The sequence below is a fragment of the Sipha flava genome, unplaced genomic scaffold (genome assembly GCF_003268045.1).
Source record: "Sipha flava isolate LNK unplaced genomic scaffold, YSA_version1 89_pilon_pilon, whole genome shotgun sequence".
Classification (NCBI taxonomy): Eukaryota; Metazoa; Arthropoda; class Insecta; order Hemiptera; family Aphididae; genus Sipha; species Sipha flava.
This window is the reverse complement of record NW_020273631.1, coordinates 702,391-719,454: the sequence shown is the minus strand read 5'-3', so window position 1 is coordinate 719,454 and position 17,064 is coordinate 702,391. Positions and strand designations below refer to the sequence as shown.

At 27.8% G+C, this 17,064-nt stretch overlaps 1 protein-coding gene across 1 annotated transcript; it reads left to right on the top strand.

The window, feature by feature from the left end:
• Nucleotides 1-12,154: 12,154 nt before the first annotated feature.
• On the top strand, nucleotides 12,155-12,685 carry LOC112693706 (zinc finger BED domain-containing protein 5-like). Its single transcript, XM_025568896.1, has one exon. The coding sequence runs from the start codon at nucleotides 12,155-12,157 to the stop codon at nucleotides 12,683-12,685; it is 531 nt and encodes a 176-aa protein (XP_025424681.1).
• Nucleotides 12,686-17,064: the final 4,379 nt, after the last annotated feature.

The window sequence follows — 17,064 nt, the reverse complement described above, 5'->3', positions numbered from 1 at the left end:
AATTATAATAATTTTAGCATTTTACATTAAAAATGTAATAGTATTTTTAAACATAACTGGAGTGAGCCAACAATGTTGGAAAATAAAAATCTGATTTTTTAAGTTATTAAGTAATATAAGTACAGAAAGTTAGATGACGATGTAGAGTTATATTTGACTGCATTTTCCTATAGGGATTTAAAAAGAATCTAATCTGATCGCAATAACATATGATGACAGTATAATATAGACTAATTTAGTTAAAAATATATATCACTGACAAGACCATCTTTCAAAAAATCTTTCTAGTTTTTTCTAGTTTGTTCATTGATTTTTTATGTGTTTGCGCAAACGAAAATATGTTTTTGGTGATACAATATCAACCAAACTATAACATAAATAATAATGTATAATATAAAATATTATAATAATTATAATAATAATAATAATAATAATAATAATGGCAAACAACGAGGAAAATAAGAAAAGGTCCGCTTCATTAGCGAGAACGTCAAGAACGAATAATACAATACAATATAATAAATTATGAACAACACAATCAATTTATGTACATGCACATGCAATACACATTAAAAATTGCAATTTGCACATATAAAAATCAACTAAAGGCGGTTTACTATATGTATTTAAAACTAAAACAAAATCGTACAGAAAAATGGAATTGAAATGATTTTAAACATTTTCAACATGGTATACGAAAAGGAAGAACATTTGTACAAAGACAGCGATTTGCATAAGAAAAAATAAAGGAAAACGTGTTTATTGGAAACAGATCGAGCCGTTCAAATGAGGCCTTTCCATGTCCTTGCAAACCAGACAGTACATGCCCGTCATTGTATTCAGTGCCGGATTTAACCATTGTACTGCTTTAAGAACTAAACAAATTGCCGCCTTTTATTATAAATATGTTTCTAGTCTAAAAAATGTTATTAAAGCGTACAATTATTGTTGTTTGCTTTATTACTTAAAATTTTAATGATGTAAAATAAAAATGTATACATACATTCCTATGAAAAACTTAATTATAAAAATATGATATAAAATGTAATGATAAAAACATGGTAGTAAAAAATGCTTAAATAGTTAATTTTTAAATTATATTCAAAATTAAATAAATAATGCCTAGTACCCATCGGCTTTAATAAAATAAAACATTTCATAATTAATTGCATTTATTTTAGTTCTATTTACATACATAATAAAAATGTAATATTAAAAATGATTTACCGCCCTAAGCACTGGGAGTTACCTGTTTCCGCCAAAATAATATTGGCCATTTCTGCCAAAAACGAAAAAGGTACGATTCTCGTTTCCGCCAAAAAAAGTTTAGAAACCATTGGTTTTAATTTTTAAGCAATATTAAATATATATCGCAGTATGTATAAAATACAATAACATTTGCAATGTATACACCGATAATCTTCGATAACGGAAGGAAGCATACACTGTATTATAGTTTATTTTTAATTCGCACTCAATAATCATCAGACAAATGTTAAATTTATATATTTCGATTCAGTATCTGTTCTGTTTGTCACCAGACTAATATCACTTAATACTGTTCTTAAAATGGAATTTGCTGTGAGCAAAAAAGATAAAACGATGTTGCTATTTGATGGTTTTAAATATGTTTTTGGTTATATGTCACAAACAAATGTAACTCGGTGGAGAAGTTTAATGAAAAATTGTCAGGCCAATATTTTTGAAAAAGGAAAAGTAGTATTTGGAACGAAAGGTAAGTTTTCTATTTACGAGTAAAATAAATATATTTATTTACGAAAAATTAAATTAATTAATTTTTTATTATAGGTGATCATGGAGAAAATTGTTCAGTCAATTTTGTACGCACGAGATGATACGTGTGTCCTTCGAGTATCATCATCTGGTGCATATTTCCAGGGCCGTAGCAAGGGGGGGGGGGGGCTAGAAGTACCTACGCCTCGGGCGCAATTCCCGGGAGGGCGCAAAAATGAAACATTTGCAATTTAATTGTTATTTATAAGTAAAAGTAATATTATGTATTTATGTAATTACTTATATAACTTATAAATATTATTATATTATTCCTATAAAACTACTTATAATTATTATAAATATTTATATTTTAATAAGTTATTGATTTAAATTAAATTAAATAACGCTTACATAATTATAAGGACAAATCATTATTCATATTACATCTATAAAAAATATTCAGTTTTTTTGTGAATTTTTTTATATATTAATATATTAAGGGCGTATTTTGAAGTTACGTTTCAGGCGCAATATTTGCTTGCTACAGCCTTGCATATTTCTGATTTGTTTGCGTTCAGCCGCGGTTCTCTGCCGTCCTGCCAGTTCAAGTTTTCAGCATTCACCATCAACGGCGCCGTCCCACTTCGATCGGTTCCAGTAATCGTCATCCGTTCCAGGAGGGTCAGGTCAGGTCATGTTTTTCTTTTCTTTTTTTCTTATTACTGTATGATTATTTTATCCGTATTCATTTATTTTTATTATATAATAATGTGATAGCGATTAAAAATCGAGTATCCTCACTACACGGAAAAAAATATTTAGTTAAGTCAACCGAAATTATATTTATTTCAACTAAAAAAAAATAGTTGCCTGGGGGGACAGCTATAAAATTAGCTCAAGTTACTAATATGATTTAGTTGAACAATTATAGTTGAAGTAACAATATGTATTATAGTTGAATTTCAAAACTACAAAATAATATTTATTTCGACTAAAATAAATAGTTAAACCTGTTATCATACTTAGTAGAGCCAACTAAAATTGAAGTAGCTATTATTAAATATTTGCTTATTTTGACTATTATTTATTTGAATTATAGGAATATCTACTATTTTTTTTTATATACCAACTAAAATTATAGTTACTTTTTTAGAAAATTTATATTTGTTACAGCTATAATATATGGTAACAATTACTATATTTTATTGGCAGCCTCCCCCACCACCAAAATGTATTTTGAATGTTATAAACTATAAAAGCATATGTTATCTAATATACCTATATATATATATATATATATATATATATATATATAAATATAAAAAAATATGTAGTTAAGTCAACTGAATATATATTTTTTTATTTTTTTCAGCCATAAAAAGTAGTTGCCTGGGGGACCTATAAAATTAGCTATATATATTTATATTGGAACAATGTAACTTTGTCTTAAACAACATAAACTATTATCTGATTGTGCAAATGATATGAATTAAATAAATATAAAATATACATAATAAATAAAGACCTTTTATTTGCAGTAATTACTATAGTAACCCTACATTTAGATATTTCGTTACTTATTTTTTTTGCATCGCTTGTTAATATATGTCAAATAGTTTATATTTAATTCATATAGTTATTATTAACAAGTTACTTATGTATAAATATATATCTTAACTTCATTTTTTTCTCGTTTTCATTCCTTATACAGTCCACTTTAAATTAATCTTTCCTATCATTTCTACCAGCATAGACTAACGGCAATACAATCGGCGAAATATTTATTCGTTTTTATGGTCCTAATCGACAGTGTTGTTGCTGCAATAGCAACCGACGAACGACAAAAACGCTAGTGCCATATTGCGATCGACGTACAAAAAATTAAAACAAAAATATTACATAAAAATCCTCTATATAATTCTACAATGATAAACAATAATTATAATAATTCACGTAATTAATAGAGGGGAAAAAACTGGGAAACATAAGATGGTTGTCGTCGCCCATATGCCATCGCATGCTATGTATCTTCGATACAACGAATAATAACAATAATAATAATAATAATAAGATTATCGTCTCTAAGATCGCTTTTACACGAGACACTTTGTGACTGGCTACTTGTGTCTAAAAAGAATCGCGCAACTAAGATAACATAGTTAAAATCTTAAAATCTTTATCTTAAAATCCTCTTATAAATTTACGCGTAAGATACGAGACACAGACACGAAGTGTGTGCAGGGTTGGACTAGGCCACCGGCGCACCGGTGTATGCCCCGGTGGGCTGCTGTAATTTTGGTTAAATAAAATTACTTAGATTTTTTGTTTTTAGTTTAATGCATCTACCTTCTATTCTTAAAATAAAATAAAAAATATCGCCTTGTAACATGACATAACTAGTGGATGCGGTGACACAGGATTAGATAACTTGGAGTTTGAAAATTTAATATATTTAATGTCGCAATATACTGATTGATAACAATGATTTCATTAGAATATTTATAAATAGAAAAATTGTAGGAAATTTGAATACAAAAGATGTGTACACTATGTTAATCATACGAAGTACCGTTCGCGTTTGTACAAACAACATTTTATCAAAATAAAATATTGGTATGGGTCACGGTCTTAGAAGATTAATTTTCTAAGACCATGGTATGGGTAGACATTGTCGCGCAAGATATGGGATAACAAAATTGTTTTTCGATAATAATAATTTTTATAAGATTTATTAGACTTTTATTTAAAAACATTTTAATAGTTTTGACGTTCAATCAATAACAAGTCTGTTACTAGTTTCCAACCTTTATGGACCTTTTCGCCACATTCACAAATTAAAAATGGTTCTAGAGTCAGACAATATAAAACATTTATATGATATTCATTTAACATTTGCTAGTTTTAAAATTTACAGTGAGTCGCATAAGAGACATTAGTTGCCGACCCCACTGTTCTAACTCAATTAAAATTAAATTTATAAACATATTTAAATCAAATCATTTTTTTTTTTTTTTTTTGGTGTAAAATGTATCTTAATAGGTAGGTCATTATATCAATATTATAGATAAGATATTATGCGTAAACAAGATTTATTTAAGGTATAACATTAAATCTGAAAATATTCAAATGTATTTGTGTGAATATTGTTTATTGAGATATGAAGATACATTTCCAGTTAAACAATAATTTGATTAGGTATCTACCTACTTATAAAGTTCAATTGAGGCCGTTCGAAATTATTTTACCCGGACCGAACTATAAAGCTAGTCCAACCCTGAGTGTGTGTCGCACCACCGAATTTTCGTGTCCCCCTTTGAACTTTTTTTTTCATCATAATATAGATTTTAATATGTATTTGTTAATATTAACGGTGAGCTTATATTCATATAATTTTTGTATGGATTTATGGTCTATCATTATAGACCAAGCTACAGACTGCCGTCATGAAGTTAACCCCACTTTGAATGATTCACTTCAGACCATCGCCAATATTTAGCAAACTAATTGCAAATAATTGCAAATTCATTTTTAGAATTTACAAATCAAGTGAAAAGTCACAAATCAAAAAATAGGTTTGGGTGGGCTAACTTCATTCAGCCCCCCCCCCCCCAATTTGTCCGATCCGTTCCAAACCGACGTCAATATTTAGCAAATTAATTGCAAATAATTGCATATTCAATTTTAAAATTTGCAAATCAAAATTGTAATTTTGGCGTATTATTTTGCAAATTTTGTCAGCCCCCTCCCCCCTACTTTGTCCGATCCAAAATATCATCATACAATCATTGTAATTATTAAAAATTGAGTTTTCATAGTTGGAAACCTATTTTATGTTTTTATGAATTTATGCAGATATACATTTTCGTATTCATTACTTGTATACATTTCGTATTTTTCATAGCTAGAGTCTGGAATTAAAATATTCGGTTCAAATCAAACTTATATCATTGACCAAATTATATATTGCATATTATTTGAAAATAATTTATTAATCTTAAAGTTTAGATTGTCATTTACAAATTGTTTTGTAATCGAAAATAATATTTCTATTATTTCTAATATCTAATTGCTATTAAAAAAATAAAATAGTAACGTGGGTCAGACCTTTAGTTAGATCTGCTTTACTATCTAATCTATTTATAAATACTGATTAATTACCTTAATATTATTATTTATCAAATATTAAATAAAAGCCTATCCTACTGCACATTTTAAATTTGTTTATGCATATAATATTGTTGCATATTTTGTAATTTTATTACGCATTATATTTGCATCATAGGATTTAAATACTTTTTAGTTGTATATAATTCTGGTCCATAATAATATAATCATGGTTCATTGGCGCATGGTTCATCAATGTATTGTGCAACGTGCCGGCGTCGCCTTGTCGATCAGCAGATAGGTGTTGGTCGTTTCCTAGACCATCATGCTTTATCGGATCGTCTTCAAAAATAGATGCTATTTTTATCACTACAACATTCGAAAATTATTTCGATTTTATTGTTATGCAATTGTGTAACGTCGATAACTGGAGTTTCCAGTTTATTTATATTAATTCGTTATATTGCTTAAAATAATAATTGTGAACTATACTTAATTCTACACAACAATAGCATTAATAATTCTGTATTTATTTTTACATAATTTTACATCGGGCTATTTTTAATTATTGTACATTTTTATTTCATATCATTCAAAATATTTTCATTTATTATTTTCTCTCTAGAGGAACATGACTTTGTCTATTTGACTATTTGATTGTTAAATGTTTAAATTTGTTAAATTTGTTTAAATATCATTATACCACTGCAGATTAATTTTAAAAATGGAAACCGTAAAACTAAGTGGAATACTGCAATTTGGTATTGATAATAATTGATAAATCTTTTAGTTTATTGTTATCGTCATTATTCGTCCGTTATCACTTTGTAATATAGTGGGTGCCCCAAAAAGGGTAAATATATCCAATAAAACATTAGCAACTGCTTCGACAGTTTTGTAAGTAATTTAACATAATTCCAGTTAAATGCATAAATTTTATTTTTATTTATCATTATTATTAAATAGTTTTATTATTCTTATAGATACATTATTTCAATTAATTATTTTTAAAAAACCTTTTTGATCATTATAATTTAATTTTTATGAAAATAATTAATATAAATTTTAACAATATATAATACAAATACAATTTTACTTACACTATAATTTTGATTTGCAATTCATTTGCTAAATATTGACGTCGGTTTAGAATATATCGGACAAAGTGGGGCTAACAAAATTTGCAAAAATTTCACCAAAATTACAATTTTGATTTGCAAATTTTAAAAGTGAATTTGTAATTATTTGCAATTAATTTGCTAAATATTGACGTCGGTTTGGAACGGATCGGACAAATTGGGGGGCTGAATGAAGTTAGCCCCCCAAACCTATTTTTTAATTTGTGACTTTGCACTTGATTTGCAAATTCTAAAAAATGAATTTGCAATTTTTTGCAATTAATTTGCTAAATATTGGCGGTAGTCTGAAGAGAATCGGTCAAAGTGGGGGGGGGGGCTAACTTCATAACCATCTACAGACTGATTGATTATGACCGAAGTTTCACTTATACAAATATATTAATCGCATTCATGCATTTTAACTACAGTAAATTTAGCCACAGAAATTATATGTATTCGTAGATGTTAAGCTTATAAGAAACTTCTACAGACCAAAATGTAATCACGAGTTGATGTAGTTTTACTGAAAACGATTTTTTTTTTTCGGTGAATTATAAATGGGCATCAGTTTTATTTCATTTGTTTTGCTGATGACGTATCTCTTCTAGCTAACAGCGAGAAGGAATTAAGTTCGATGTTTCATATACTTCACTCATCTCAAGACAAGATCAAATAAAAATTTAATTTCAAAAAAACAAAAGTTATTGTTATAAATAAAGTAATAATGAATGCAAGTATAACGCTCAACAATGAGTTAATAATATTATAACAAGTAAACAAGTTTTATTATTCAGGAAGATAGATAACAAAACAATTAAACTACAATAAAAATAAAAAGATGAATTACACTAGCAAAACAAGTTTTTGAGAAAAACGGACACTTCCTGCGAATAAACATCTGATTACAGTTTCAAGAAAGAAATTCATTAATGTATGCATTTGTTGTTATTATTAGGTGATGAGCATGAAATCCGAATATCTGAATTATCTGGATATCTGGATATTCAAATCCGGATTTAAATCAAATTTTTATCCGGAATTGCCAAAGTATTCGGATTATCCAGGTTTATGAATTTGCTTTTTTATATAACTTATAATTATTTTTAATTTCTAGTAAAATAAATTATTTTATTTTATTGTAACAACAAATTAATATTATATTTTATGAATTTAAATTTACTTATGATTTCAACAATTTTTATAATGTGTTATTAATTACCAAAATTACAATACATTAAATTGTTGGGTTCATTTTATACCTTTATGGCTTACAGTGATATCATGATTGAACACCCAATTACCTTATCTTAACTACATAACCTTTGAATGGTTATTGAATTAAATTTTCTGAAGATTAGTTGTAGTTATACTACAATATAATATAAGAATGATACAATAATAATTGTTATTGATGTAATTATTTACACGGAAAAGTTTTCTTAATATTCATTATCATCATGTTCTAAAGGTAACGCCTTGTCTAGTTAATCATGTGTATCTGTCTTTTGCTGTTTCCTTAAGTTGTTGGCAGAATCTTCTCTTTTATATCATGGAAATAATTTGTTCTAGGTCTTCCTCTCGTCTTCGTCTTTGTTCTTACAATTATCAAATAAAAATAATCTTTAAGTATTAAAAAAACATCATGTGGAGATTTATCATATTGTAGGAATAGTATTTGTAATTGAACAGAAAAAATTGAATTGAATAATTCGCATGATTCCGATAATCCATGAAATCCAGATATGCCGATCACTAATTACTATATCATATGGTAGTAAAACATAGACGATAATAAAATATGAAAAAGATAGACTGGAGTCAGTAAAAATATGGATATAGAGAAGAATAACAAGAAAAAGTAGGACAGAACATACGACGAATGAAGTAGTGTTGGACGAGGTTAATGAGAGAAGAACATTGGTGGACAAAAAAAATGAAAAATATACATATAAAACTAATTAGACATCTACTAAGACAAAATAAGTTAATTTCCATCGTCATGAAAGGGAAAATAAAAGCTAAAAGATTTAAAAGAAGAACGCGTAAATCCTTATTAAAAAAAAAATATTCCGTTGGATGAGTTTTACTTTGGCATGTGACAGACATAAATGGCTACAACGACAAAGCTTGGCCTTTTGAAGCTGATGATTAATACACCGTTAGTATTTCCTATTTTTTAGATTGAATTATCACGAGTAAGACGGAAAACGAGACACAAGACGACAGTATGACCATTGCTTCATAGAAATATTAATGTGTATGACGGCGCATTATATAGGCAATTCCTGGGTATAATTGTAGTTCGCAATTCATTCTCATTATCGTACAGCAATGGTTCAAGCAAGTAAGGAAGACGTTAGTGGAAAAAATTTAAGTAAATTATGTTGTTATTTTATCAGCACCTAAAACGTATGGTTCTTGAGGAAATCTCTGTTATCTTTGTACGAATAAAAAATGTACAAATACGAATTATATTTATAATATGGCTTTTATAAATAAACAATTATTATAAACTAGCTGATTTACTCTGTTTCAAGAATCTTATTCTCCTACTCCATTTTCAATGCCTGGCTATTGTTTCGATTTTTTTTTTTCTCATGTAAAATTTAAGTAAGCAAATCACTATCAGATGATAATAATTCAATAATATGTTATGCTGCTTTATTGGGGATTTTCTAGACATATGTACATACAAAAATGCAAATAAATCATTCTTTACAGTAGGTAAATTTTTTTTGTTTTTTGTCTAATTCACATTTTAACTGTATCACATCAGGCATTACATACTCACTCATCACCATTTTGTATGTTTTCAAAAGTAGTTAATTTTTGGCTAAGTCTAATACTTTTTCTATAGTTTCTGGATGATCATCATTATTGTTATCACACGGTTTTTTCCAATGTAAAAGCCATTTATTTGGCTTTTAAAATCCAAATTGAGTCTTCTATTACTGGTCTAGCACATTCTTTAACTTTATCTGTAGTACTAACTTCTTTAATGATTTCATCAAAAATGTTAAACATCTTCACCATAAGTTTGAATTTATTATAACTCATTCATTTATTTATTATTTATTTATTTATTTATATTTCATTTATTCATAATTCAATTAATCATATGAGTTAACACGAATCTATAAACACAATAGCGTAATAAGTTTATAAAGTTACCTTCTATTGAAAAATATCCTGTCATATCCCCTTTAGTAAAACTTTTCTTTAAAAAAAAAAATTAAATTTGATCTAGTTGAATAGTATCTGTGTCTTTGGGTACTCCTCATAATTCGATAATATTACTACTCCTATGGATAGACATTCTCCCCTGAGGTTTATGTGCTCCTTTACATGTTTACTTAAGTGGTCTTTGATATTTTTTTAGCTCGATTTGAGTATATTTGTCTTTAATATTTTCATTTGTATTTACTTGGTGCGCTTTTAATGAAAATTAAAAAAAAATTATCTAAATTGATTTCTTCTTTTATGTTTATTAATAATTGACTAAAGAATAATTTTGCTTTATGCATACTTCTGTTTCCTATTAAATTATTTATAATATTTCTTCTGTTTATCTGTGTATATAAAAATATAATTGTTCATTTTGTATTAATCTGTGTAGTGTAATTATATTACAATAAAATAAAATTATTTTTATGAACACTTAACCACTTTGAATTAGAATATTTTCATTGTTAATTATTTTTATTATCTCAAATAGTCAAACCATAATGGATGTAATTTAATTTTAGATGTATAATTTCTCAACAGTAATAAATCTTTCTCATTTATATTTGTTGCGTTTTCTTTTAAATCAGTGATTCCCAACCTAGGGGGCGTATACACATCGCTGGGGAGGCGCAAGCAGTCATCACGAAGTAAATTTTTATTTATCAAATTTTATTATATTTAAAATGAAGAGAAAAAATGAAAAATTAATAAAGACTGGTTATCGTTATAGATTATAGAATATAGGGTCGTTAAAGTCGATAAAGTAATCGATAAAGATTACAAGTGTTTAGCCATAGTGCACCATGCCACATCGTCCGTAAATTAATCAGTACGATAAGAGAAACCCAGGAGAAAAAACTATTAGATCAGTTTAGACGCGATTTAGTTTTATTTTACAGTTGCTCAGTGCACGTCAGTGTCGTAGTACGTAATCGTCGTGAGTGCACATATATCAAAGTAATGGCTCTTCCGAAAATAAGAACGTATATCGATGATTATGTCAAATTTGGTTTTACGTTTGTTGAAAAAGATGGTGTCCAAAAGCCTCAGTGTGTTATTTGTCACGTTGTATTAAGTAACGATGCCCTCCGACCTAGTCGACTAGAACGACATTTAACCACAGCTCATCCGATGCTAAAAGGAAAACCTAAAGAGTTTTTTGTTACTAAAAAAAATTCTTTAAGCCAAATGAAAATTGACCATACCGGAGAGTTTCAACAGAATAATGAAAAAAATTTTGAAGCTTTATCACATCGCCTTCATGGTGGCTCAGCAAAAGAAACCCCATACCTTAGGTGAAACATTAATTAAACCTAGCATACTTAAAGCTATTGAAATAGTACTTGGTGAAGAAAGCAAAAGGAAAATAGCTCAAATATCTCTTTCAGATAATACAGTGAAATGACGTATATATGAATTAGCTTTGGACATTAAAAATCAGTTGATTCATAAATTAAAACATTCCGTATTCTTTGCAATCAAATGTGATGAATCAACTGATGTGGCCAATTGTTCCCAGCTATTAGTTTACTGCCGTTTTATAAATGAACAGTCCATCGCAGAAGAACTTCTATTTTCCCAGGCTTTAAATTCCACCTCAAAAGGCAGCGACGTTTGGTCTGCCATTGACATATTTTTTGACCAGAATGGTTTGTCTTGGAAAAATGTTGTAGGTGTCTATACAGATGGTGCTCCTGCAATGCCAGGGTTAAGATCGGGTTTTGTAAGCCTAGCAAAAAATAAAAACCCGTCAATAATCGGTTCTTATTATGTAATACACCGACAAGCTTTAGCTGCAAAAAACGCTGCCATCTGAACTTAAAAATGTACTTGAAGTATGTATAAAAGTTGTTAACACCATCAAAAGCAGTGCACTTAACACGCGTCTTTTTAAGATTCTTTGTTCAGAGCTATCCGCGGAACATTCTGTTTTATTATTCCATACAGAGGTTCGTTGGTTATCAAAATGGAATATGTTTGAACGTTTGTACAAATTAAAATCTGAAGTGGAAATTATGCTTTTACAATTAGGAAAAGACAATATTCGTGAGAGTTTTACCAATGAAAAATTAACATTCTACTTTGCGTACCTAGTAGATATTTTTGAAACTATTAATAACCTAAATCTCAAATTACAAGGGAAGAATACGAATATTATAACCACCAAAAATTCTATAAACTCATTTCTAGAAAAGATACAGCTATGGAAACGCCGAGTAAACAAAGAGACTCCTAATTTTTCGTGTTTCCATCGATTGAACGAACTTATCTCTGATGAGGAAGAATATATTTGTCTTGTTGGATTGAAAAGTATAGTGATTGAACATCTTGACTGTTTGACTGATGAATTCATGCGATATTTTCCGAATTTTTTTAACGAAAGTTGGAAATATAAGCTAATAAGTTGTCCATTCAGTGCTAACGTAGACACATTGCCGGATACATTTCAAGAACAGGCAATCGAGCTGAAGAATGATTCACGCGCAAAAATTGATTTTAATTAACAGTTGCAGCTCTTTGGAAGAGTTTTGGGTAAAATACCAACCCATTTATCCGAAAATTTCAAATGAAGCTTTATAAGTCCTTGTACAATTTTCATCGACTTATTTATGTGAATCTGGATTCACCAGCTTGGCCATTATAAAAACCAAACATAGAAATCGCTTGGATGTCGAGTCTGACTTGAGGTGTTCTTTATCAAACACCGAGCCGAACTTTAAAAAATTGTCCAAAGAAAAGTGTTGTCAGCCTTAACATTAAATGTTAATTTTATTATACATTATATTATTTATATTTTTTACTAATTTATTATAATAATTACTCACGTCAATTTATAATTCCATTATAATACTATATTATTTACAATTATTTATATTTTATAATTACTATCATCAATAAAAAAGTAGTCTTTCTGAATATTATATAGTTTATTTGTAAAATGTAAAGTAAACAAAAAAATTATAATTTTTTCAATTTATAGGTGGGGGGGGCATGAGATTTTTGAAAATCTACAAAGGGGGCGAAGAATAAATAAGGTTGGGAACCACTGTTTTAAATCATATTCCTCTTTATTTTATACTTTTTATTAATCTCTCTCTCATTTAATTCTGTCATTTAATATAACACTCGTAAATTCTGTCTTAATATAAGTCATATAAATAATCGTTATAAATATATCTGGGTTCTGGTTCCCATTGTAATTTTGATGATATTGTTAAAGTTCTTCCATATAATAATTCATATGATTGATTAATGTATTATCGAATTACCAATATACAAAGAAATATATACAAAGTATATACAAAGAAAGCGTATGGTAATAAGTGATCACAATTGTTTAGTTTTTTATCTACACAATGTTTTAAGGTATTCTGTTAAAGTTCTATGACTTCTTTCTAAACTCCCGTTTGTTTATGAATAAAAAGGACTGGTATTTATTTTATTCATTTTCATTTTCAATAGTTTACAAATTTCTGTAAATATTTTACTTAAAAAATTTTGCGATTTATCTGTAAGTATTATTTCTGGAACTCTATGTATATACACAAAGTGTACTAACTATATTAGCTAAATAATTAACGATACGTACCCCTAAAAAAAATTTAGTTAAATCATCTTGAATCGTTAATATACAATTATTATCCCATAATGTCTAAAAATATTTTTTCAAATGAATGTTTCGTAGTTGAAGTAATTACGGTAGGCATTTTTACCTTCTTATTTGTTATTTTATTCTTTTGACATCAATTTTAACATTATTTTTTACATTTTACCAGGTAAATTGTTGTTTAATTATTTTTATTGTTTTATTAATATCTAGATATCCCGCTAGTTAAGAATTATAAAACTGATCTAAAATTACTTATTTATCTTCTTCGGTACATTCGTTATGTTACATATTATTTCAATGTTTGAGTTACGGAATATATTTCATAATAATGCTCTGAATGTGTTCAATTTTAAATTATCAAATTGGCCTAGTTTGTTAATTGCTAATTTATCGATATTATTTTCTATCTAATTTTCTATTCTAAGAATATTCATGCTGTTACAGAAAAAAATTCCAGGGTATATTGATTTTAAAACAATCAATGACATAATTAGTGGCAGATGCCCTTCTAAAAATTTGGAATTATCGCTTTCTGATAGTAGGCGCTTGAAATATACTTTTAATACATCGGTTGATGTGAAACGATAAGGCTAGGTTTACATGGACTCGCGTATAACTGTTCAGATGGCTGCGTTGTACGGGAATGTTCTAGTCAAAAACAATATTACTTAGTATAGTTCAAATTGTCATCAAGAATGAATGTGATAGATGCTGTGTGTTTATTGGCCGTCCACCGAAGTATGAGAAGGTGCAGACAAATGAGGGAAAGGAATTATTGGGACCATCCTATTTTGAAAACAAGGTTTTCTTTTAGTCTTAGATTATTATTACATTATATTTAATGTTACATGAACAATTTTTCAATTACTTTAGAACGTCCATTAAATCATTTGATGATCTATTGGAGATAATTAAAGACTCCTTAGAAGCTGATCAAAATGTCCCAGATGGCAGGCCTTTTTTCTATTTCATTAATTAACATATCTATTTCAATTTTTATATTTAAAAAAACACTTGTTTTCAAAAACTATAGATGAAAATTCGATCGTTCGCATCGAAACGCGCTTGTCAACTGAACGGTCCGATAATAATACATGATATTTCAATCCGCGGTGTCACGCGCGTTGATCGCGCACCATGTGAACGATGATTTTGAGACCCGTATATCTAAATACGTGCGATCAACCGACGCGCGTGTACGCGCGTCCAGGTGAACCTAGCCTAATTTAGCCGTTTTAAAAATATTTTGATACCTAATCGGCGACATTTAACATTTGATAATTTAAAAGATATTGTAATAATTCAATGCAACAAATCATTTTTTTTTCCCCCACATATTTGGATGTTTTTAGCACATATTTTATAAATTATACTTACATATATATGTACATATTTCTATATTTTTATTACATATAAATCCGTTCCCTAGATATTAGTGTATGTACCTATTAGAGCTCTTAATACACGTGAATTCACGGAATTCACGTGTCATGTGTCACGTGTAAAATCCAAAATAAAAACGTATATCCTTAACTTAATACTGTACTATTAATATTTTATTAAAACTTCAAGTGTATAACATAAAATTACTAATTTTACCATTGTAAAAATGGATATATATTTTGGATAAACATGTATTTCACGTGTAAACGTGAATTCCGTGACACGTGTTTAAGAGCTCTAGTACCTATGTTTAAATTTAGTAAACGGCACAACAAGGCGTGATAGACATTGCTATATTTAATATTTACCTATTATAATAAATAACAAATTATTATTTCAACCGTTATTTCGGGTGATTTATACTTAATAAAACACGGTGAATAACACTCAAATAGAGTTAAACACTTACAATTTTCTTAACTTGCAATGTTGGGTATCACTCACGCATGGATTATCGCTATATTTCAAAACTAAATTAATTTGAAATTTGACATGGTTGTCTCTCCAATAATCAAAACGTGCAATAAGAATTTTAAAAAATAATGGAATCGGTAAAGACCGTAATTCAGAGGTAATTCGGTGTACAACTAAAATTACCATACCGATTCGTTTGAATTTTCGTTTTAATTGTTTTATAACCAACAGTTGCATCAAACTTGGCTTTAATCGTAATGTAATAATCCATTAATAGGTACCTATGTCCTGGCCAAGAATGTTCCGTGCAAAGCCGGGTACTTAAGCTAGTATTATTACATAAATTAGTTACCTAATTTAAGAGCATCCGTGGTGAATCTTTCCGAAGCTAATATTAAATAATAATAATAATAATAATAAAATAACCAATATTTTATTAAAGTTTACTTAAAGGGTATAATATCTATCTATTATTATTATTATTATTATTTAATATTATTAAATAATAATAAAATAACCAATATTTTATTAAAGTTTACTTAAAGGGTATAATATCTATCTTATCTTTATATCTATCTAACTTAAATAAAAAATTGGTTATTTTAGGTACCAATAGCCGTTCGATTTACTATATACGTTATTTACATTCAAATAATCAAATTTAATAAATAATTGATATATATTAAGGAAAACAAATTTTATAAGTTTCACTTTATTTACTAATTTTAATACTACAATGATTGTTTATCTTTTTAGTTTTACGAAATTCTATAAATGTAACAGACATCTTGTCTTAAACAAATTATAGTACACTTAAAATAATTTGAATTAAAAATGTTTTCATATATACACATGATTCAAATAAATTTAAATGATAACTACAAATTAAAATCTCCGAAAATCCAATTCATCCATCTTATTAGGAGCCTTCACCACTTTGAATCATAAAATTTAAAGAAATATCTTGCAAATTTTAGTTTGCAACAATAAAAAATCGTAAACGATAATATTGTTATGGTATAGGTAATGTATGGGTAATAAAATATTATTATTATTACTTTTCTAGTTGAAATTAGTTTTTTATTTGAGGTATTAGATTACTCATTTTACAACAATTTGTGAGAAGGCATGCTGTGAAGAAGTGAGGGCTCTAATATCTTAATTATTAGGTTTACATATTACATGGGCATAATACATGCAACCACGATCTTGGGATCTTAGTCATAGAATCTTCTAAAACCGTGCTATAGATACTAAATCTTAATATCTATATCCATGATTATAATCAATTTAATTTTTAATCAATGATACAACCTTGTTGCTGTTATCTATACACTTATTTGTCGTATTGGATATCATATGTTATCAATGATTATTTGCATGATAAATGTAATATTATGGTCGCGATAAGTTAGT